Source organism: Lepus europaeus, chromosome 12 (genome assembly GCF_033115175.1).
Source record: "Lepus europaeus isolate LE1 chromosome 12, mLepTim1.pri, whole genome shotgun sequence".
Lineage (NCBI taxonomy): Eukaryota > Metazoa > Chordata > Mammalia > Lagomorpha > Leporidae > Lepus > Lepus europaeus.
The window spans coordinates 9,951,558-9,968,574 of NC_084838.1; the positions used below are offsets into that span (position 1 = coordinate 9,951,558).

At 42.8% G+C, this 17,017-nt stretch overlaps 1 protein-coding gene across 9 annotated transcripts in view; it reads left to right on the top strand.

Annotated features, from left to right (window-relative positions):
* Positions 1-17,017, top strand: part of DENND1A (DENN domain containing 1A) — a 566,150-nt gene that overhangs the window by 41,268 nt on the left and 507,865 nt on the right. For all 9 annotated transcript variants that reach the window (XM_062207587.1, XM_062207591.1, XM_062207594.1 and 6 more), the window contains exon 2: positions 9,869-9,939. In XM_062207587.1, coding sequence (XP_062063571.1) covers positions 9,898-9,939 — 42 coding nt within the window. In that variant the 5' untranslated portion in view covers positions 9,869-9,897. The remainder of the gene's footprint in view (positions 1-9,868; positions 9,940-17,017) is intronic.

Here is a 17,017-nt window from a genome sequence, read left to right on the forward strand (position 1 = left end):
CTCCCTTGCTCTGGCTTCAGCTTCCCACACTGGGCCATCACCAGCATGGACATCCGCCTCGTCTGCCCACCTAATGGCACTAGGGCTGAATTGTTCGGGAGGGAAGAGGACAAGTTAGCAAAGTGGAAGTGTTTACATTTTTAAAGGAAAAAAAAGTTTATCAATAATGAAATACAACTATCTTTGTAAATGCTGTTATGGTTGAAGAGCCTGGATAGCACACTGCAGCCAACATAGGAGAGAATTAATTCAAACTGCACGTGGCAGTAGGGTGTTCAGGCTCTGTGTGCAGCTAAACCTCTCTCAGCCGCCTTGCTTGCACATTGTGGCTTAGGACCCTTTCCACAGGGGTGTATGGAAATAAAACTTTGCAACCCTTTTCATAGCAATATCTGCGTGTTTATTAATCCGATCCTGAGAACATTATTAGAAATGAAAAGTTAAGTGTAAAGTCTTGAAACGACTTGTTTGTATAATTACACAACTAAGTTAATCACTTTTAACAAGTCTCAACAATGCTGGCATTCTCCTAGGAAGGTGTTAACTTGTTATGGGGCAGAAAGCACCCTTTGATACAGCATTTCCAGCCTGGAAAAAAAATCTTTAATTTTAGAGTCCCCTGAAACAAATGGAGGCTTGTTGGAAATATTAACACCACCCTTTGGCTTGTTCCTCTAGCTTAAAGAAATCAGTGTTTATTAGGTGCTGTTTGCTAATATGTGCTGAAGCACATACAGTTACTTTGACCCTGTTGTCAAGTTCAAGACAGTTCAGTTGGTATGGAGTTGGAAGCGTTTTGCTGTAGCCCCCTCAGTATCTGAGTTTGTAACTAAAGAAACCCTGTGCTGCAGTTGGCTTGAAGTCTTGAAGGCTATGAACCGAGGGGCCCTAGCACAGTGTTTCTTTTGGGTCTCTGGCTCTAAATTGCACTTAAAAGGATGAGGACATAGCATCCAGGCGCAGCTACCATATGCAGCCCAGATTCACTTTGTGAGGCGTTAGTGTTACATTTCCCTCCTAATCTCGTAATATGTTGTAATTGAAGAAAAGTGGGTCCTAATTGAAAGCTGATGATCCGGCAGAGTGATCAATAGCATGATGCTTTGGCAGGAGAGGGATAAAAACCAAACCATTAAGCTTTCCTGCTGCCTGCATGTTGTCAGAGCCTTTGTGTGTTTCTTGACTTCAAGCTGAGTGTTCTTAATCATTTTGAGAACGTGGCCCTGAGCACTGAGTGCAGCCCTTCCAGCGAATCACTGAGAATGGAGTAGAAATTCTCCCTTGGTTTACTCCAAGGCTTCATTCTTCCAGAAATAAGAACTGAGCAGACCTCCCTTGTTTCCAGCACATTGCAGCTGTCTGTAGCTGTCATTTTCACGTATTTAAGAGCCGAGGCTCTTGTCAGCAGGCGTGACTTATTGATACCTTTAACGCCAAAGGAAAACATCTTTAAAGAGTCAGGTGTGAGCAGTGTGCATTCTGTAAATTACTTCTTGTCAGAAAAAGAGAAGCCGTCAGTGGGAGCTGGGAACTGCATGTCAGGTTTTGGTGGAAAACTTACCAAACGTTTACTGGGCAAGGCAGTGGAATGAGGGTTCTGAGAAGACAGTGCCCTCAAGATGCTGCCAGTCTAGTTGGGAAGACAGGCATTTAATCAGAGGTGCACCTGTGGTTCTCAGGCTCAGCTGCACTTTGAAATAAACAAGGAATTAAACCCGAAGGCTGGAGGTTTTGATTTAATTGGAGTGTAGCCTGGACATCAGGATTGTTCAAAGCTATGCAGGTAACTGTAATTGCCCCAGGGTTGACTGTAGTGAAAGGGGAAATGCAGTGTGCCCAGGTAGCAGTAGAGGAGGGCACCTGGGCTGGGCTGGGCTGGGCTGGGCTAGCGTGGGTGTGGCGGAGGAGGAGAAGGCTTTCCAGAACACGGGAAACGCCTGAGCAGGGCTCGATGAATGAGGGTGTCACAGGAAAAAGTCTGGAGCAGTGCTCCTCGCAGAAGAGTGTGGAGTAATGAAGTGGGTCTTGCCCTGTACACTTTGCTGCCCCCTCACGTCGGCCAGTTTGTCCTCCATATACTTAGGTGTCCTCTTCTTTATTTATTTATTTGAAAGGCAAAGAGATAGAGTTACCTTCTATTTACTGGTTCATTCTCCAAATGCCTGCAATGGCCAGGCTGAAGCCAGGCTCCCACGTGAGTGGTAGGAAACCAAGTATTGGAGCTATGACTTGCTGCCTCCCAGGGTGTGCGTTAGCAGGATATTGGATGGGAAAGCAGAGGCAGGATTAGTTCTAGGCACTCTGATATGGGAGGCTTGCATCCCAAGTGGTGGCCTAACCTGCGCTAAAGCATCTGCCCCTCGTGTTGAAACTGAGGGCACTACGACTTGGAGTAGTGTTGAATGCTGAGGTGATGGATGTGGAGTGCTTAGGATTGTGCTCGGCACATAGGAAACTGTGTGGTGGTGGCAGCATAGTAATGATACTGTCAGAGAATTGGAGCATGGCTTGTTTAGTGAGCTACAAGTGGCTCTGTATGGCTGGCTCTGAGGGTGCAAGACTGCAGGAGGTGGGAGTGGGTGGCGAAATGATGTGCATGGCAGATGGGCAGGGTTCCAGAATGTGGAGTGCACAGGAGTATAATGCAATTATTAATGGGGTCCGATGGCAGAACCAGGACATTTCCATGGTAATATGTTAAGATTATAACATGAAGGTTCTGGGAAAACTTGGGTCTGTATTGGAAAATTGGCTCCAAATATGGTATTCTCAGCATCATTACATGTACCAAATTAGCAGTGAGTGTTAATAGGACAGAAATAGGATTTTCAGTTCCTTTAGCCAAGTGGTTAAAAATATTGAGCATCTTGAAGAACAGTGGAAGAATAAGCAGTCTCTAGGTGGTCCCAACGAGCCTTTGCAAATTGTTATAGCCTTACTTGTTGACAGGCTAATGAGAGTATTAAGTAAGAGTTGCCTGGCCATTTGCATTTAGAGGAGACATTTTTTATTTTCTGATCTGCAGAGAAATAGAAATACTTCCATCTGCATTGACTTCACCAGCCCCTAAAATAACTTCTGTATACTTGTTGGTATGTTATATAACCTGTCACAACATTAGTCACCATTTCTTCCATAAGGCAACATGTAAACGATCATGGATAAGCATGACTATAATTTATAATTATAGACCAATTTGTTCTTGGTGTTTTTGTCAGGTTTTTGCTTTTCTTTTTTTCTGGGAGACTGTTAAAATCTTTGGCTCCATGTGATAGAACTCTGCCAGCTATTGGAACTGAGTAATCTTAAATGGCTTTATTATCTATTACTCATTAGAGTGAGGCAGTAGCTATGGGTATGATAGAAGAGAAGTAATTTTTATTGTTACTACAAATGCCTTTCTTTCTTTGAAATGTTTCTTTTATTGCAAAATCAGTGAAATTTGAAATGACAGATTATCAACGTATACCCTATGTTTATGTTATAGGCATTAAATTATTTGGAAGAATTCCATTTCACTGCAATAGTGGTTCTGAAAGTGTGGTTATCAGTCCAACAGCATCGATATTACCTGAGTACTTGTTAGAAATGCTGATTCTTGGGGTTGGGATATGTCTGTTTCCATTTTAATATGCATTTCCCTGCACCTTTTTTCTTTTTTTTAAAATTTTCTTAAAATTTATTTATCTGACACACACACACATATAGACATACAAAATGAGCTCCCATCTGCTGGTTCATTCCCACAGCCAGGACTGGGCCAGACTTAAGCCAGGAGCTGGGGTGCCTTCCAGGTCTCCTCTGTGGGTAGCAGCAACCCAACTACTTGAGCCATCACCTGCTGGCTCCCAGAGTGTGCAATAATGCAGAAACTAGAATTGGGAGTGGATCTGGGACTCAAACCTAGGCATTCTGATATAGGATGCAGCTACCCCACGCTCCATCTCAGCTGCTACACCAAATGCTCACTCTTGAGTGGTGTGTTTGGCGCCAAAAGAAGGCCGCTGTAATTGGAGTTTAGTGGGCAGAGAAGGAAGGTCTGAAGTGAAGTTGGACAGGTAGGCTAGGGCCAGGTACTTACGACTTTTTGAGCTCGTTTTAAGAACTTTTTGTTCCCTCTATCATTTAATTATTTTATTTATTTATTTATTTATTAACTTGAGGCAGAGAGAGAGAGGGTTATTACCTGCTGATTCGCTCTCCAAGTGGCCACTATGACTAGAGTTAGGTGGGACCAGAGCCAGGAGTTCAATTCAGGTCTTTCACAGGGGTGGCAAGAACCCAATTACCTGAACCATCATTACTGCCTCCTAGAATCTGCACTGTGGGAATGTTGCAGTAAAGAGCCAGAGCTGGGATTTGAACCAGGCAACCCAAGGTACAGTGCTTAGCCACTATGCTAAGCACCTGTTCAGAAAACCCCCCCGCCCCCAGTTTTTGCACTATGGTAAAGTACACATAACAAAGTTTTTCTTTGTAGCCTCTTTTAAGTGTACAGTTCAGTGTTGTTAAGCACATTCATATTGTTTTAAAGATTTTTATTTATTTGAGAGGTAGAGTTACAGACAGAGGGAGAAACAGAAAGAAATGTCTTCCATCCACTGGTTCACTCCCCAAATAGCTGCAATGGCTGGAGCTGGGCCAATCAGGAGTCAGGATCTTCTTCCGGGTCTCCCACGTGAGCAGGTGCCCAAGCACTTGGGCCATCTTCTACTGCTTTCCCAGGCCATAGCAGAGAAATGGATCAGAAGAGGAGCAGCTGGGACACAAACCAGTGCCCATAGGGATGCTGGTGCTGCAGGTGGAGGCTGGCCCCTCATATTCTTAAGTAGCCTTTACCACCATGTATCTCTAGACCTAGAAGTTGAACTTTTGACATTGAGTGATATGGGATATTTTTGGGAGATTGGGAGCAGAGGACTGAAAAATTAACTTTTTAAAAAGATTTATTTATTTATTTGAAAGAGTTACACAGAGAGAGAAGGAGAAGGAGAGAAAGAGAGAGAGGTCTTCCATCTGTTGGTTCACTCCCCAATTGGCTGCAATAGCTGAAGCTGTGCTGACCCGAAGTCAGGAGCCAGGAGCTTCTTCCAGGTCTCCCGTGGGGGTGTAGGGGTCCAAGGACTTAGGCCATCTTCTACTGCTTTCCCAGGCCATAGCAGAGAGCTGGATCGGAAGTGGAGCAGCCGGGACTTGAACCGGTGTCCATATGGAATGCTGGCACTGCAGGCGGCAGCTTTGCCCGCTACACCCCGAAAAAATCTTTAGTGTAAAAGGATCACTGGCCACTGTGCTGAGATCTGACTGTGGGGGAGAAGGAGGAAGCAGGGAGAGTCCAGTCAGGTGAGCGGATGCTCTGGCAGGTGGTCTATCCAGGACATTAGTGTTGGGGGTGCCAACCAAGATTCTAGATAAGTTTTGGTGGTAGAATCAGCAGAGTTCACTGACGGGGTGATCATATCATGTTGGTAGTTGTGGCATCTGAAGCCAAGAGGGAAATCCAGGGTGATACAAAGTTTTGTTGATCTGAGTAATGGGTGGAGTTCAGGGGATGCAAATTTCAGGAAGAAAAGTATGGAATGTTGAATTAGAAGCACTTCTTGTGTGTCTGTGTGGGGATGTTGAATAGCAGTGGGATAAGGAAGGATTCAGGGAAGAAATTGGGTTGGAGACATGACTTTGGGGCTTGTTAGAGTACGCATGGTTAAATCCACGAGACTGAATGAGATCATCTAAGTAATTTGTGTAGACACAGAGAGTCCTAGACTAAGTTTGAGAGTAGATTAGGGAATTAGCAAAGGAACAGCTAGGAAGGGGGTGGGGAGGGAAAGAAAGAAGGAAAGAGACCACTAGGTGGGATGTCCTGAAGGGAGGAGAGCGTTTCAGGGAGGAGGAGAGGAGCATCAACCGTGTCACCTGCTGCTGAGAGGCTGAGACACACACTGAGGGTTGAGTGTTTTGGCCCATTTTAGCAACGTGGAGGTCTTTGATGACTTTCAGTTGTTTCAGTGGTATGGTGGGTTCAGTAGCCTGAATGCAGTGTGTCAGAGAAGGGGGAGAAGCTGAGACAATGAGTGCTGGACGTGTTAGGACATTCTTCATTCAGTGTGATCACAGGTCTGCACAAAAGACCTTTTGCCCAAGTTAACGTGTTGATCCTCCAGTGTTCTAAAATGTGGTGTGTAGCACTTTTGATGGTCATGTTTATTGTTTCAGTTCTTTTTTTTTTAGAGACAGAGAGTTCCTATCTGCTGGCTCACTCCCCAAACGCCAGCAATCACTCTAGTATGAAATGTGGCCATCCTGGGGCCGGCACTGTGGCGCAGTGGGTTAAAGCCCCAGCCTGCAGCACTGGCATACCACTGTTCCTCTTCCGATCTGGCTCTCTGCTGTGGCCTGGGAAGGCAGTGGAGAATGGCCCAAGTCCTTGGGCCCCTGCACCCATGTGGGAGACCTGGAAGAAGTTTCGGAATCAGCTCGGCTCTGACAGTTGCGGTCGTTGGGGGAGTGAACCAGAAGAATGGAAGACCTCTCTCTCTCTCTCTCTGGCTCTACCTCTCTGTAACTCTTTCAAAGAAATAAAATAATAATTAAAAAAAAAAAAGATATGTGGGCATCCTAACTGGTGTCTTAACCACCAGACCAAATGCCTTTCCCCATTATTTCCGTTCTTAAATGTGTAACAATCTAGAGGTGGAAATTTGAATAGAAAGTGCGTGGAAGCTCTGAAGAGCCTCTGTGGAGCCCTGGGGTCTGGTGGAGCATTTTTCAGAGCTGTTGACTTAATCCAGTGGATGAAATTCAGCCAGTTGCAAAATACACTTAAGAGAGAGATTTTTAGGTTTCGGAGGGAATCTTCCTGATGCTCCTCTGAATATACTGCCTGTTATTCATGAAAGATGACCTTAGAACATTCCTTTCGTTTGTCAAGTGCTCTATCTTGAGATCTTTTTCATGAGTGGAGTGTTTCCATATGGTATTTTCTTTGAATGTTTGGTGCCAAAAGCTTCGTAGGTCATTTTGCACCCACTTGGGGGGAGGGGGGGAAGTGGCGGCATTTTTTTCAAGGCTCTCTTGAAACTTTTTTTTTCCTTGTTTGTTTTTTAAGTTAGATACTGTGATTTAGTGTCTGATTTCTTTTTTTTTAAATTACTATGTTTGACAAGGTATATTTAAATGCCTGGAATTTTAGAGCGACCGACTCTTTTCCCTGTAGACACTTGTTTAAAGCAAAAGCCCACGCTTCTCTTCTGTAACAGGAGAAATAAGTGGATCCTTTACTCACAACACACACGTTGTTTTTCTGCTCCTAAGGAAATAGAGGGAGTATTAAACACATTTTATTGAATTTAAGATGCTATTGTTTTATGAGATGTACCATTACTTCATGTAGCACCAAGAAAAAAAAAATTGCTGCCTTTTGGATTATAAAATTGCTTCAGGTTGTAGGAGAGGTGACCATGTTGCGGGGAGGGGAGTTTCATCTTAGAATCAATGAAACAGGGCCGGCGCCGTGGCTCAACAGGCTAATCCTCCGCCTTGTGGCGCCGGCACACTGGGTTCTAGTCCCAGTCGGGGCACCGGATTCTGTCTCGGTTGCCCCTCTTCCAGGCCAGCTCTCTGCTGTGGCCCGGGAGTGCAGTGGAGGATGGCCTAAGTCCTTGGGCCCTGCACCCCATGGGAGACCAGGATAAGCACCTGGCTCCTGTCATCGGATCAGCGCGGTGTGCCGACCGCCGCGGCGGCCATTGGAGGGTGAACCAACGGCAAAAGGAAGACCTTTCTCTCTGCCTCTCTCTCTCTCACTGTCCACTCTGCCTGTCAAAAAAAAAAAGAAAGAATCAAACAGGATTTGGGCGGTCAGGAGGTATGAGCTGAGTCCTGGCCACATCTTTAACTTGGCTGTGGATCACACACAGTAACTTAGATGCTGCCTTGGTTTTGTCGCCTGCATAGGGAGAGTAATGGCTGACGTACCTACTTCACAGGATTGTGATATGAGAGAAGAAGAAAGAGAATTTTTTGAAAAGTAGGCTCAACTGAGCAAAACAACCAAAGTATTTCCTGGACTTAAATTAGCCCTTAGATAGGATTAGGCAGCTTAGAACATTTTTTACCTGAGCTTTGTTGTCAAGTTTACAAAGAAATTCAGTTTTAAGAATTTTAAAGTATTGCATTTTCCTTTGCTAAATGATTTTTTTAAAAAAGGTTTATTTCGGGGGCTGGTGCAGTGGCATAGCTGGTAAAGCTGCCACATCCCATATGGGCACCTGTTTGAGTCCCGGCTGTTCCGCTTCCAACCTAGCTCTGTGCTGATGCACCTGGGAAAGCAGTGGAAGATGGCCCAAGTATTTGGGCTCCTGCACCCACATAGGAGACCTGGATGAAGTTCCTGGCTCCTGGCTTCAGCCTGGCTCAGCCCTGGCTGTTGCAGCCATTTGGGGAGTGAACCAGTGGATGGAAGCTTGCTCGAGCTCACTTGCTCACTGTCTCTATCTCTGACTCTCCCACAGAGATGGAGAGAGTGATCTTCCATTTGTTGATTCACTCCCCAGATGGCTACAACAGCCAAGTCTGGGCCAGACTGAAGCCAGGACCCAAGGACTCCACTGGGGTCTCCCACTTGGGTGACAGGGACTCAAGTGCTTGGGCCATCCAGGCACATTAGCAGGGACTCAAATAGGCACTTTTATATGAGATACGGATGTCCCAAGTGGCTGCTTGACCCACTGCGCCACAATACCTGCCCTATTAAATGATTTCCATTTCAGCTGGAAATAATGTTTGTATTGTAGTTTTGTAATTAAAGAGAAAATATAACTAAAATATTTTTTTCACCCAAAATTAATAAGCATTAACATTCTGTTAGTGCTGTGATCTTTTTAAAACTTATAAATGTTTATGACATAGAAAGCTAAAAGAAAATGGCCATAAACATTCATATACTTGCCATTTCTGTGCAGATGAAGCCCCCTTGTAAGAACAGTGTTGCAATGGCCGGCACCGTGGCTTAATAGGCTAATCCTCCGCCTTGCGGTGCCGGCACACCGGGTTCTAGTCCCGGTTGCCCCTCTTCCAGGCCAGCTTTCTGCTATGGCCCGGGAAGGCAGTGGAGGATGGCCCAAGTCCTTGGGCCCTGCACCCACATGGGAGACCAGGAGAAGCACCTGGCTCCTGGCTTCGGATCAGCGAGATGCGCCGGCCGCAGCGGCCATTGGAGGGTGAACGAACGGCAAAAAGGAAGACCTTTCTCTCTGTCTCTCTCTCTCACTATCCACTCTGCCTGTCAAAAAAAAAAAAAAAAAAACAAAAAAAAAAACAAAAAAAAACAAAACAGTGTCGCAGGCTCACAATAGTCTGTTGAGACAGGATTCTGCTTCTCTTCTTCTTTTTGTCTTTAACACTTGTAAATAAGCGAGTTAATTTTGTCATGTAAGTGTTTTTATCCTGGAATGTGGGGGGAAAGGCTCTTTGTGCTGGTGTTGCTTTGGTCTCAATTTCCTCAAAATCCTACCCTTGGCTTTGGAGGTCCGACTGTGGAAATGGAGAATATGACATTTGTAGGGTCATAGTAATGACTGGCCTAGGCATTGTGCCTAGACATTTTTTGTGTATTTTTGTTTTGAAGTTTTACAATAATTCTTTTAGTTAAGTGCTTTTGTTTTGTAAACTAGGGAGATGTGTTTGAGACGTTGAGTAGCTTGTCCATAGTTCTGTGGCCATTAAGTTGTGGAGTTAATGATTTCAATGAAGTTAATAATTTTCAATATTTCAAGTTAATAATTTCAGTGGCCTGTACAACAGCCCACATGTTCTGTATCATGCTGCCTCAATTCTTGTCAGTAATCATAAGCTGTTTCTCTTGTAGGCAAAATCCAGAGACCACGTTTGAAGTATATGTTGAAGTGGCCTATCCTAGGACTGGTGGCACTCTTTCAGGTACTTGCATGTTCTGTTATAATGTGGTGTATTTGTTTATTGTATGACATAGCCATACCAGTATATGAATCAGGGTAATAAACTGTTACTTTTTCTTAAATATGTTTAAATGTCTTTTCCTTTTACCCCGGCCACATCATCTTAGGAAGAACGGAGAGTAAAAGTACAGTGAAAGGTTGGATTAACAGTCCCTGTCATGGCTTTATTCATTGCAATCATTGGGTTTTGGAATTTATGTCTCACAGATGTCTGGAAGTCAGCTGCTGTGCAGTGTTGTCACCTTGCTAATGAGATAGGCTTAGAATTGAGTTATAGGCTACAAAATAATGAAAAGGAAATATTGACAACTAAACTGCAAGATGTTTGGAACTGACTTAGAAGATTTTATGTTTACTGGTTAAAGAAGGTTGGGAATTAGTTGAAGGAAATGCGTTATATAGCTTCAACTTTTTGGATATGTATTTCTGGACTACTGTGTCTTAGATAAGGTTGGGGTGTTTTGTGCAGGCTGTGTATGTATCACTTCCTGACCTTCATTTCGTCCTGATTGAGAAAATTAATTTTATGATCTTTTTTTTTTTTTTCATTGCCTGAGAGAGTGATGCATTTTATAAAGGGTGTTTTAAGGACACTTGGTCCACATACACAAATACCGTACCTGTATCAGTTGGTGTTTAGGGAGAGTAAATTTATTTTGCATGGGAAATTTGGAGTAATCAGGATTCTAATAGTAGTTATGCCTTAAGTATCTTTACAATTTTGGGCGTATTTTGATTTTGTTATTTTAATTGGATTGTTCTAAACATAAATACTACATATATATATATATATTTAAGATTTTATTTTATGTATTTGAAAGGCAGAGTGACAGAAAGAGGGAGAAACAGAGATTTTTTCATCCACGGTTCACTTGCCCAGCAGTCACACTGGTCAGGGCTGGGGCCAGGCTGAAGCTAAGAGTCAGGAATTAACATCCAGATCTCCCATATGGGTGATCCGAATACTTGGGCCATGTTCTGCTGCTCTCCCAGACGCATTAGCAGGGAGCTGGTTTGGAATAGAGACTCCAACTACCTCTCCGACACGGGGCACTGGAGTTGTGAGTGGCATCTTAACTCACTGTACCACGTTGCCAGCCCACACAACTCTTTTATTGAATGACTATTGTTCTGTTATCCTACATGCTTTGCATCTATATTGTCAATCCTTACCAAACAAATCTTTTGTTTTTTTCTTAAAGATTTATTTATTTGAAAGGCAGAGTTACAGAGAGGCAGAGGCAGAGAGAGAAGTCTTTGGTCTGCTGTTTCACTCCCCAAATGGCCACAACAGCGAGAGCTGTGCCGATCTGAAGCTGGGAGCTAGGAGCTTCTTCCAGGGACCCACACAGTTAGGCCATCTTTTACTGCTTTTCCAGGCCATAGCAGACAGCTGGATTAGAAGTGGAGCAGCCAGGTTTTGAACCAGCTCCCTTGTGGGATGCTGGCACTGTAGGTGGCAGCTTTACCCACTCTGCCACAGCACCGCCCTCACCATAAAAGCCATAAAGATTGTTGGGTGGTATCCCTATTATGCTTTTAAGAAAACATAATCTCAGAGAAGGGAAATAACTTGCCAAGATTGTATAGCTATTGAGCATTAGGAGCCAGCATTTTTGTTTTAAATCCTTTTTGCTCTTCTAAGTTGCCTTCATCAGGGCACTGACCACATTGCATACATCTTTCCGTGTCACTTTGTGGGGCTGTGCACAATGTCACCAATATTTATTAAAATGAAATGTCACCAATATTTATTAAAATGAATGAACCTCAACAGCAGATGTGAACTGTTCTCTACCTCCTGTATTATATTTTGAAGGCTGTGCAACATATTACAGATTTATGGTTGTTCTAGAAGAAGAGAGTTAGCATCCATTTTAAGTCATGCCTCTGGTTATGCATGGCAACCATTGGGTTTAGAAGTATCTGTTACCAGCTATGAATGTGTAGTCGCAATTGTGTGGGCTGACTTCACCGAGCAACCGCATGGTGATGGCTGTGATTTAAGGACAAAACATTAACATTTATCAGTGTCTCCCTCTTTTTAGTGTTCACGGAGTTTTCCTCCCAAAACTGAAGTTAATGTTTTTCATTATGATACAAAATTTGAAGTGTACAGATGAGATGGAAGAATGAACAAAATTGAAAGTTTTCATTCTATCCCACAGAAATTCCTTTCGTGTTTGAGCCTTTATTTATTTATTTAGGATTTATTTGAAAAGCAGAGTTAGAGGTAGAGAGGTAGAGATAGAGAGCAAGATCTTTTGTCTGGTGTTTCATCTCTAAAATGGCCGCAATGGTTAGGGCTGGGTAAGGCTGAAGCCAGGAACCAGGAGCCAGGAGTTTCATCGATCTCCCTGTGGGTGCAGGGACCCAAGCACTTGGGCCATCTGCTGCTGCTTTTCCAGGTGCACTGGCAGTGAGCTGGATAGGAAGTGGAGCAGCCATGACTTGAACCAGCACCTATATGGGATGCCGGTGTTGCAGACAGTGGCCCAACCCACTATGCCAGCCAAAGTTTATTTTTTAATCTGAATTTTATTTTGAAAATATTTCAGAAGAAATTTACAAGAATAGTCCAGCATATTCCCTTTCCTTAGATTCACCAGTTGTTTAGTATTTTGCCTTGTTTGCTTATCACTACACACACACATACACCCCTACACACATACCTTTTCTTTTTTTAGTTTACTTATTTATGTTCGTCTGGTTTAAAGGCAGAGTAATAGAGTGAGCAAGCATGCATGAACACATGTGTTCTTGAGCTTCCATGTACTGGTTTACTCTCCAAATGCCTTCAAGATCTAGGACTGAGCCAGTCCAAAACCAGGAGCCAGAAACTCTATCCTGGTCTCCCACATGGGTACTAGAGCTGTCCATTATCTGCTGTCTCCTAGAATGCAGGAGTAGGAAGCTGGATCAGAAGTGGGAGTAGCCAGGACTCAAACCCATGCTCTGGTATAGGATACAGGCATGTCAGATGGTGGCTTAACCTGCTGAGCCACAATGCCTGCCCTGCAGGACGCTTTTTGCTGAACCATTTAAGAATATATTGTAGACATGGACCCTTCACCCCTCCAGGATGTATCTCTCCAGATAAGGACATTTTCTTATATGACCCTAGCACAGTTATTGAAATCAGAAAATTTAGGATTGATGGAAGACCAGTTTTCACACTGAAGTTTAGTCAGTTGTCCCAGTAGTGTCCTTTACCATGTTTTCTCCTCTGATCCAGACCCCAATCTAAGACTATGCAGTCTGTTTAGTTTTATAGATATTTAGTCTGGAATGGTTTTGTGTCCTCTCTTTGACATTTCTGACATGATTTTTGAAGATTTTAGTCTGTTTTGAAGAAAGTCCATGAATTTGTCTGAACGACTTCCTCATGATGAGCTTCAGGTTATGGATGTTTACAGAAACACCTCAGAAGTGACACCTCGGGTACGTGATATCTGTCCCTTTATGGAAAAATTGCATGGAACTTATGTGTATGGTTTAACAAATTATTATAGAGTGATGGCTATGTCACTGCTATGCAGACTAAAAAAATAGAATGTTGCTGGTCCTGTGGAAAGATGAGTCCTGGCCCCTAGGACCTCTTCCCTGCCTAGTGGTTTAGAGGGAGCTGCCTTGACCCTCCTCTGACAGTGCCCCATTGCATGGGACTCAGAATTCCTTGCCCCAAAACTGTGATTTTATTTCTAGAGCCTGTGTGAATCTCTCCTCTGGCGCCTATCTTCCGGAGGATAAAACTGTGCTGCTAGTGTGTACACACCCAGGCCTGTGGGTTGACTGAAGGGACACTGTTGGTGGGGAGTAGAGTTTGAAATAGAGCTCAGATTTGTAAGGAAGGCAACTCCACGCTTGGATGTCAGGTTTATTCCCTTTAGAGCAGGATGCAGAAGGGAGCAATGGAAAGTGAGCCAGTGGTCAGGTTCTCCTGCACCACCACTTTCCCATTGGGAATCTAGGGAATCCAAAAATTCTGACTATGAATATGGCCTTCCAGGAAGTTCTAAAGATATGTTTGTCATGATAGGAGTATGGAACATATTTAATCATTTGTAAGCTTGTTTCATAAATTTTTTAAAAAAGATTTTATTTATTTGAAATGCAGAATTACAGAGAGGCAGAGAGAGAGAGAGAGAGAGAGAGAGAGATCGATCTTCCATCTACTGGTTCACTCCCCAAATGGCCACAGTGGCTGGAGCTGAGCTGATCTGAAGCCTGGAGCCAGAAGCTTCTTCTGGGTCTTCCACATGGGTACAGGGACCCAGTCACTTGGGCCATCTTTTACTGCTTTCCCAGGCCATAGCAGAGAGCTGGATCATAAATGGAGTAGGCGAATCTTGAACTGGCTCCCAAACAGGATGCTGGCACTGCAGGCAGTGGCTTTACTAGCTACGCCATAGCTCTGGCCCCAACTTGTTTTATAATTTTAAGTATCTAGACATATGGTCTGTGGGTCTGTATTTGTATAATTACTGAGCCCTATAAATGTTAGAGGTAGGTTTGCCCATCACCCCAGAGGCCCCTGCTGCCTTTCTTTCTCCAGAGGTAATTACTATTCTGATTTTTATCATAATCATTTCTTTGTTTCTCATTATAGTTTTACTACAAACATATATATCTTTGAAAAATATAGTTGTTTCTGAATTTTATATAAATAAAACTTATTCAAGAGTGAGAGAGTACTCCCCTCTTGATGATTTTTTGTTTTTTTAATATTTATTTATTTATTTGAAAGTCAGAGTTAACAGAAGGAGAAACACAGAGAGAGAGGTCTTCTGTTCACTGGCTTACTTCCCAGATGGCCACAACGGCCAGGGTTAGGCCAGGCCAAAGCTGGGAGCCAAGAGCTTCTTCCAGGTCTCTCAAGTGAGAGGCAGGGGACCAAACACTTGGACTGTTAGCAGGGAGCTGGATTGGAAGTGGAGCAGCTGGGACACGAACTGGTGCTGTGGGCAGGATGCAGGTGCTGTAGGCGGCATGTTTAACCTGCCACAACACTGCCTCCTCCCCTATCCACTGGTTCATTCCTCCAGATACCTGCAATGGCCTAGGCAGAGTGGGGCTGAAACCAGGACCTGGGAACTCAATCCAAGCCTCCAGGTAGGCGGCCTGGAACCAGGTACTTGAGCCGTCACCTGCCGCTTCCCAGGGTCTGTATGGAAGGAAGCTGCAATTGAGCTGGAGCTGGCTACTGAACCTCAGTACTACAATGTGAGAAGTGGGCATCTTAACCACTAGGCCAGTGTCCTCCCCCAAATACAATTGTTCTGAATGTAGTTTTGCTGGTTTTTTTTTTTGCTTGATTATGTTTGTAAGGATACTGTATGTTGTATTTAATTGCAGCCATTCAGTTTCCTTTCTGTATAATACGTTGTAGAGTTATAGTGTATCATTAGTTATCCATTCTACTATTGACAACATTTGAAGTTTGCAGCTTTTAGCTATTACAGGTCATGCTGTTGTGATCTTTCTTATACATAAACCCTGTTGCACAAAAGCATACATTTCCACAGGATTTATAACATCTAATTACTGGATCATGTTAAACTGTTTTCCAATCGATTATGTTATTCTACGCTCCCACCTGCAGCATTTGGTAGTCCTTATTGTTCTGTAATTTCATCCATCAGGATTAACTTTGGCTAACCTGATAGTTATGCAGTAGTAGTTTTATTTGTATTTTTCTGACTAATAAGATTGAGCACTCTTTCATATGCCCTCTGGCCTCTTGAATATCTACTTTTATAAAGTGCCTGTTCAAGTATCTTGCTCTTTTTTAAAATTGAGTTTTATACCTTTTCCTGACTGGTTAGTAACACATTCTTTATGTATTACTATCTGGTTATGTGTGGCAAATATCTTCTCTTTTGTTTGTCTTTCACTTATGGTGTCTTTGATCAAAACTTCTTGGTTTTACTATAGTATAATTTATTGATATTTTCTTGCAGATGTAAACATGTTTCTGATATTCTAAGAGATCTATTGTTGCATCTTTTACATTTAAGTCTTTAATCTACTGAAGGTCTTAGTTTTCTATTATATGATTCATATCCAGAAAAATTAAACTCTAAATTTGGTTTCTCATCTGTGATTTTTAAAAATTGGGAAGCTAAATAAAACTGGGTTACTAAAATATGCTGCACCTTTCCCTAAAACATATTTTATAAAGTGATTAAGTACTTCAAATCATAATTTAAAAATTACCTCATGGTAAAAAGTTGCCAGATTTGAGAAAGGCTAGTAAGAGATATTATTAAACTTTAAGGATGGTTCTTTCTTCTGCTGATTGCTTTTGATGTCTATGCTAGTAAAAGCATGCATTTTTATAAAGCTTCCCTCTAAGTTCTGTGCTCTGAAGAGCCTCTCATGAAGTCCCTAGAAGAAAGCTGTGACCTCCCAGTTCTACTTATAAATCGTACTAAGACCCCAACACTGAATGGAACACTTCCCAGTGATCTCCACTTGCTTTCTTTGGAACTGGTCAGATTTCCTCCTTGCTATTACAACTGTCAGTATTTGATTTTTAGATTGCTTTTGTCTGCTTCTACAGTTTTCTTATTTGCTTTCATTAAAACTTTTCCTGCTTGCCTTTTTATGATATTACTTGACATCATTTTTGCTATTTTAGATGATTATGAAGACTCTACCTTTCAGTTAGTCCTTGTTCCTTGAATCTTCATCTCCGATCTGTGCCACAGTATCTGAGCCTTCATAGATATAAACTTTACCCACTTTACACAGTACTAGAGTCTGGGCATAATCGGCTCTTTGAAGTTTGCTGCCTCCACCTAGAAGGGTTAATTCCCTGCTGTGAGAAGGTGGGTTAGAAAGCACTGAAACTGCTTCACGGGTCTTTAATTGGAGGATTTGGTATACATTTTGTTCTATAAACTTCTTTGGGCATTTCATTCTTAAAATTTTTCTTGTACTGTGGTATGTTCTCATTGCAAATTAAAAATGTATACTAAAATTTTTTTCAAGTTACTGAATATATATTGGCAGATTATCATGGTGTGTGTGTTTTTCTA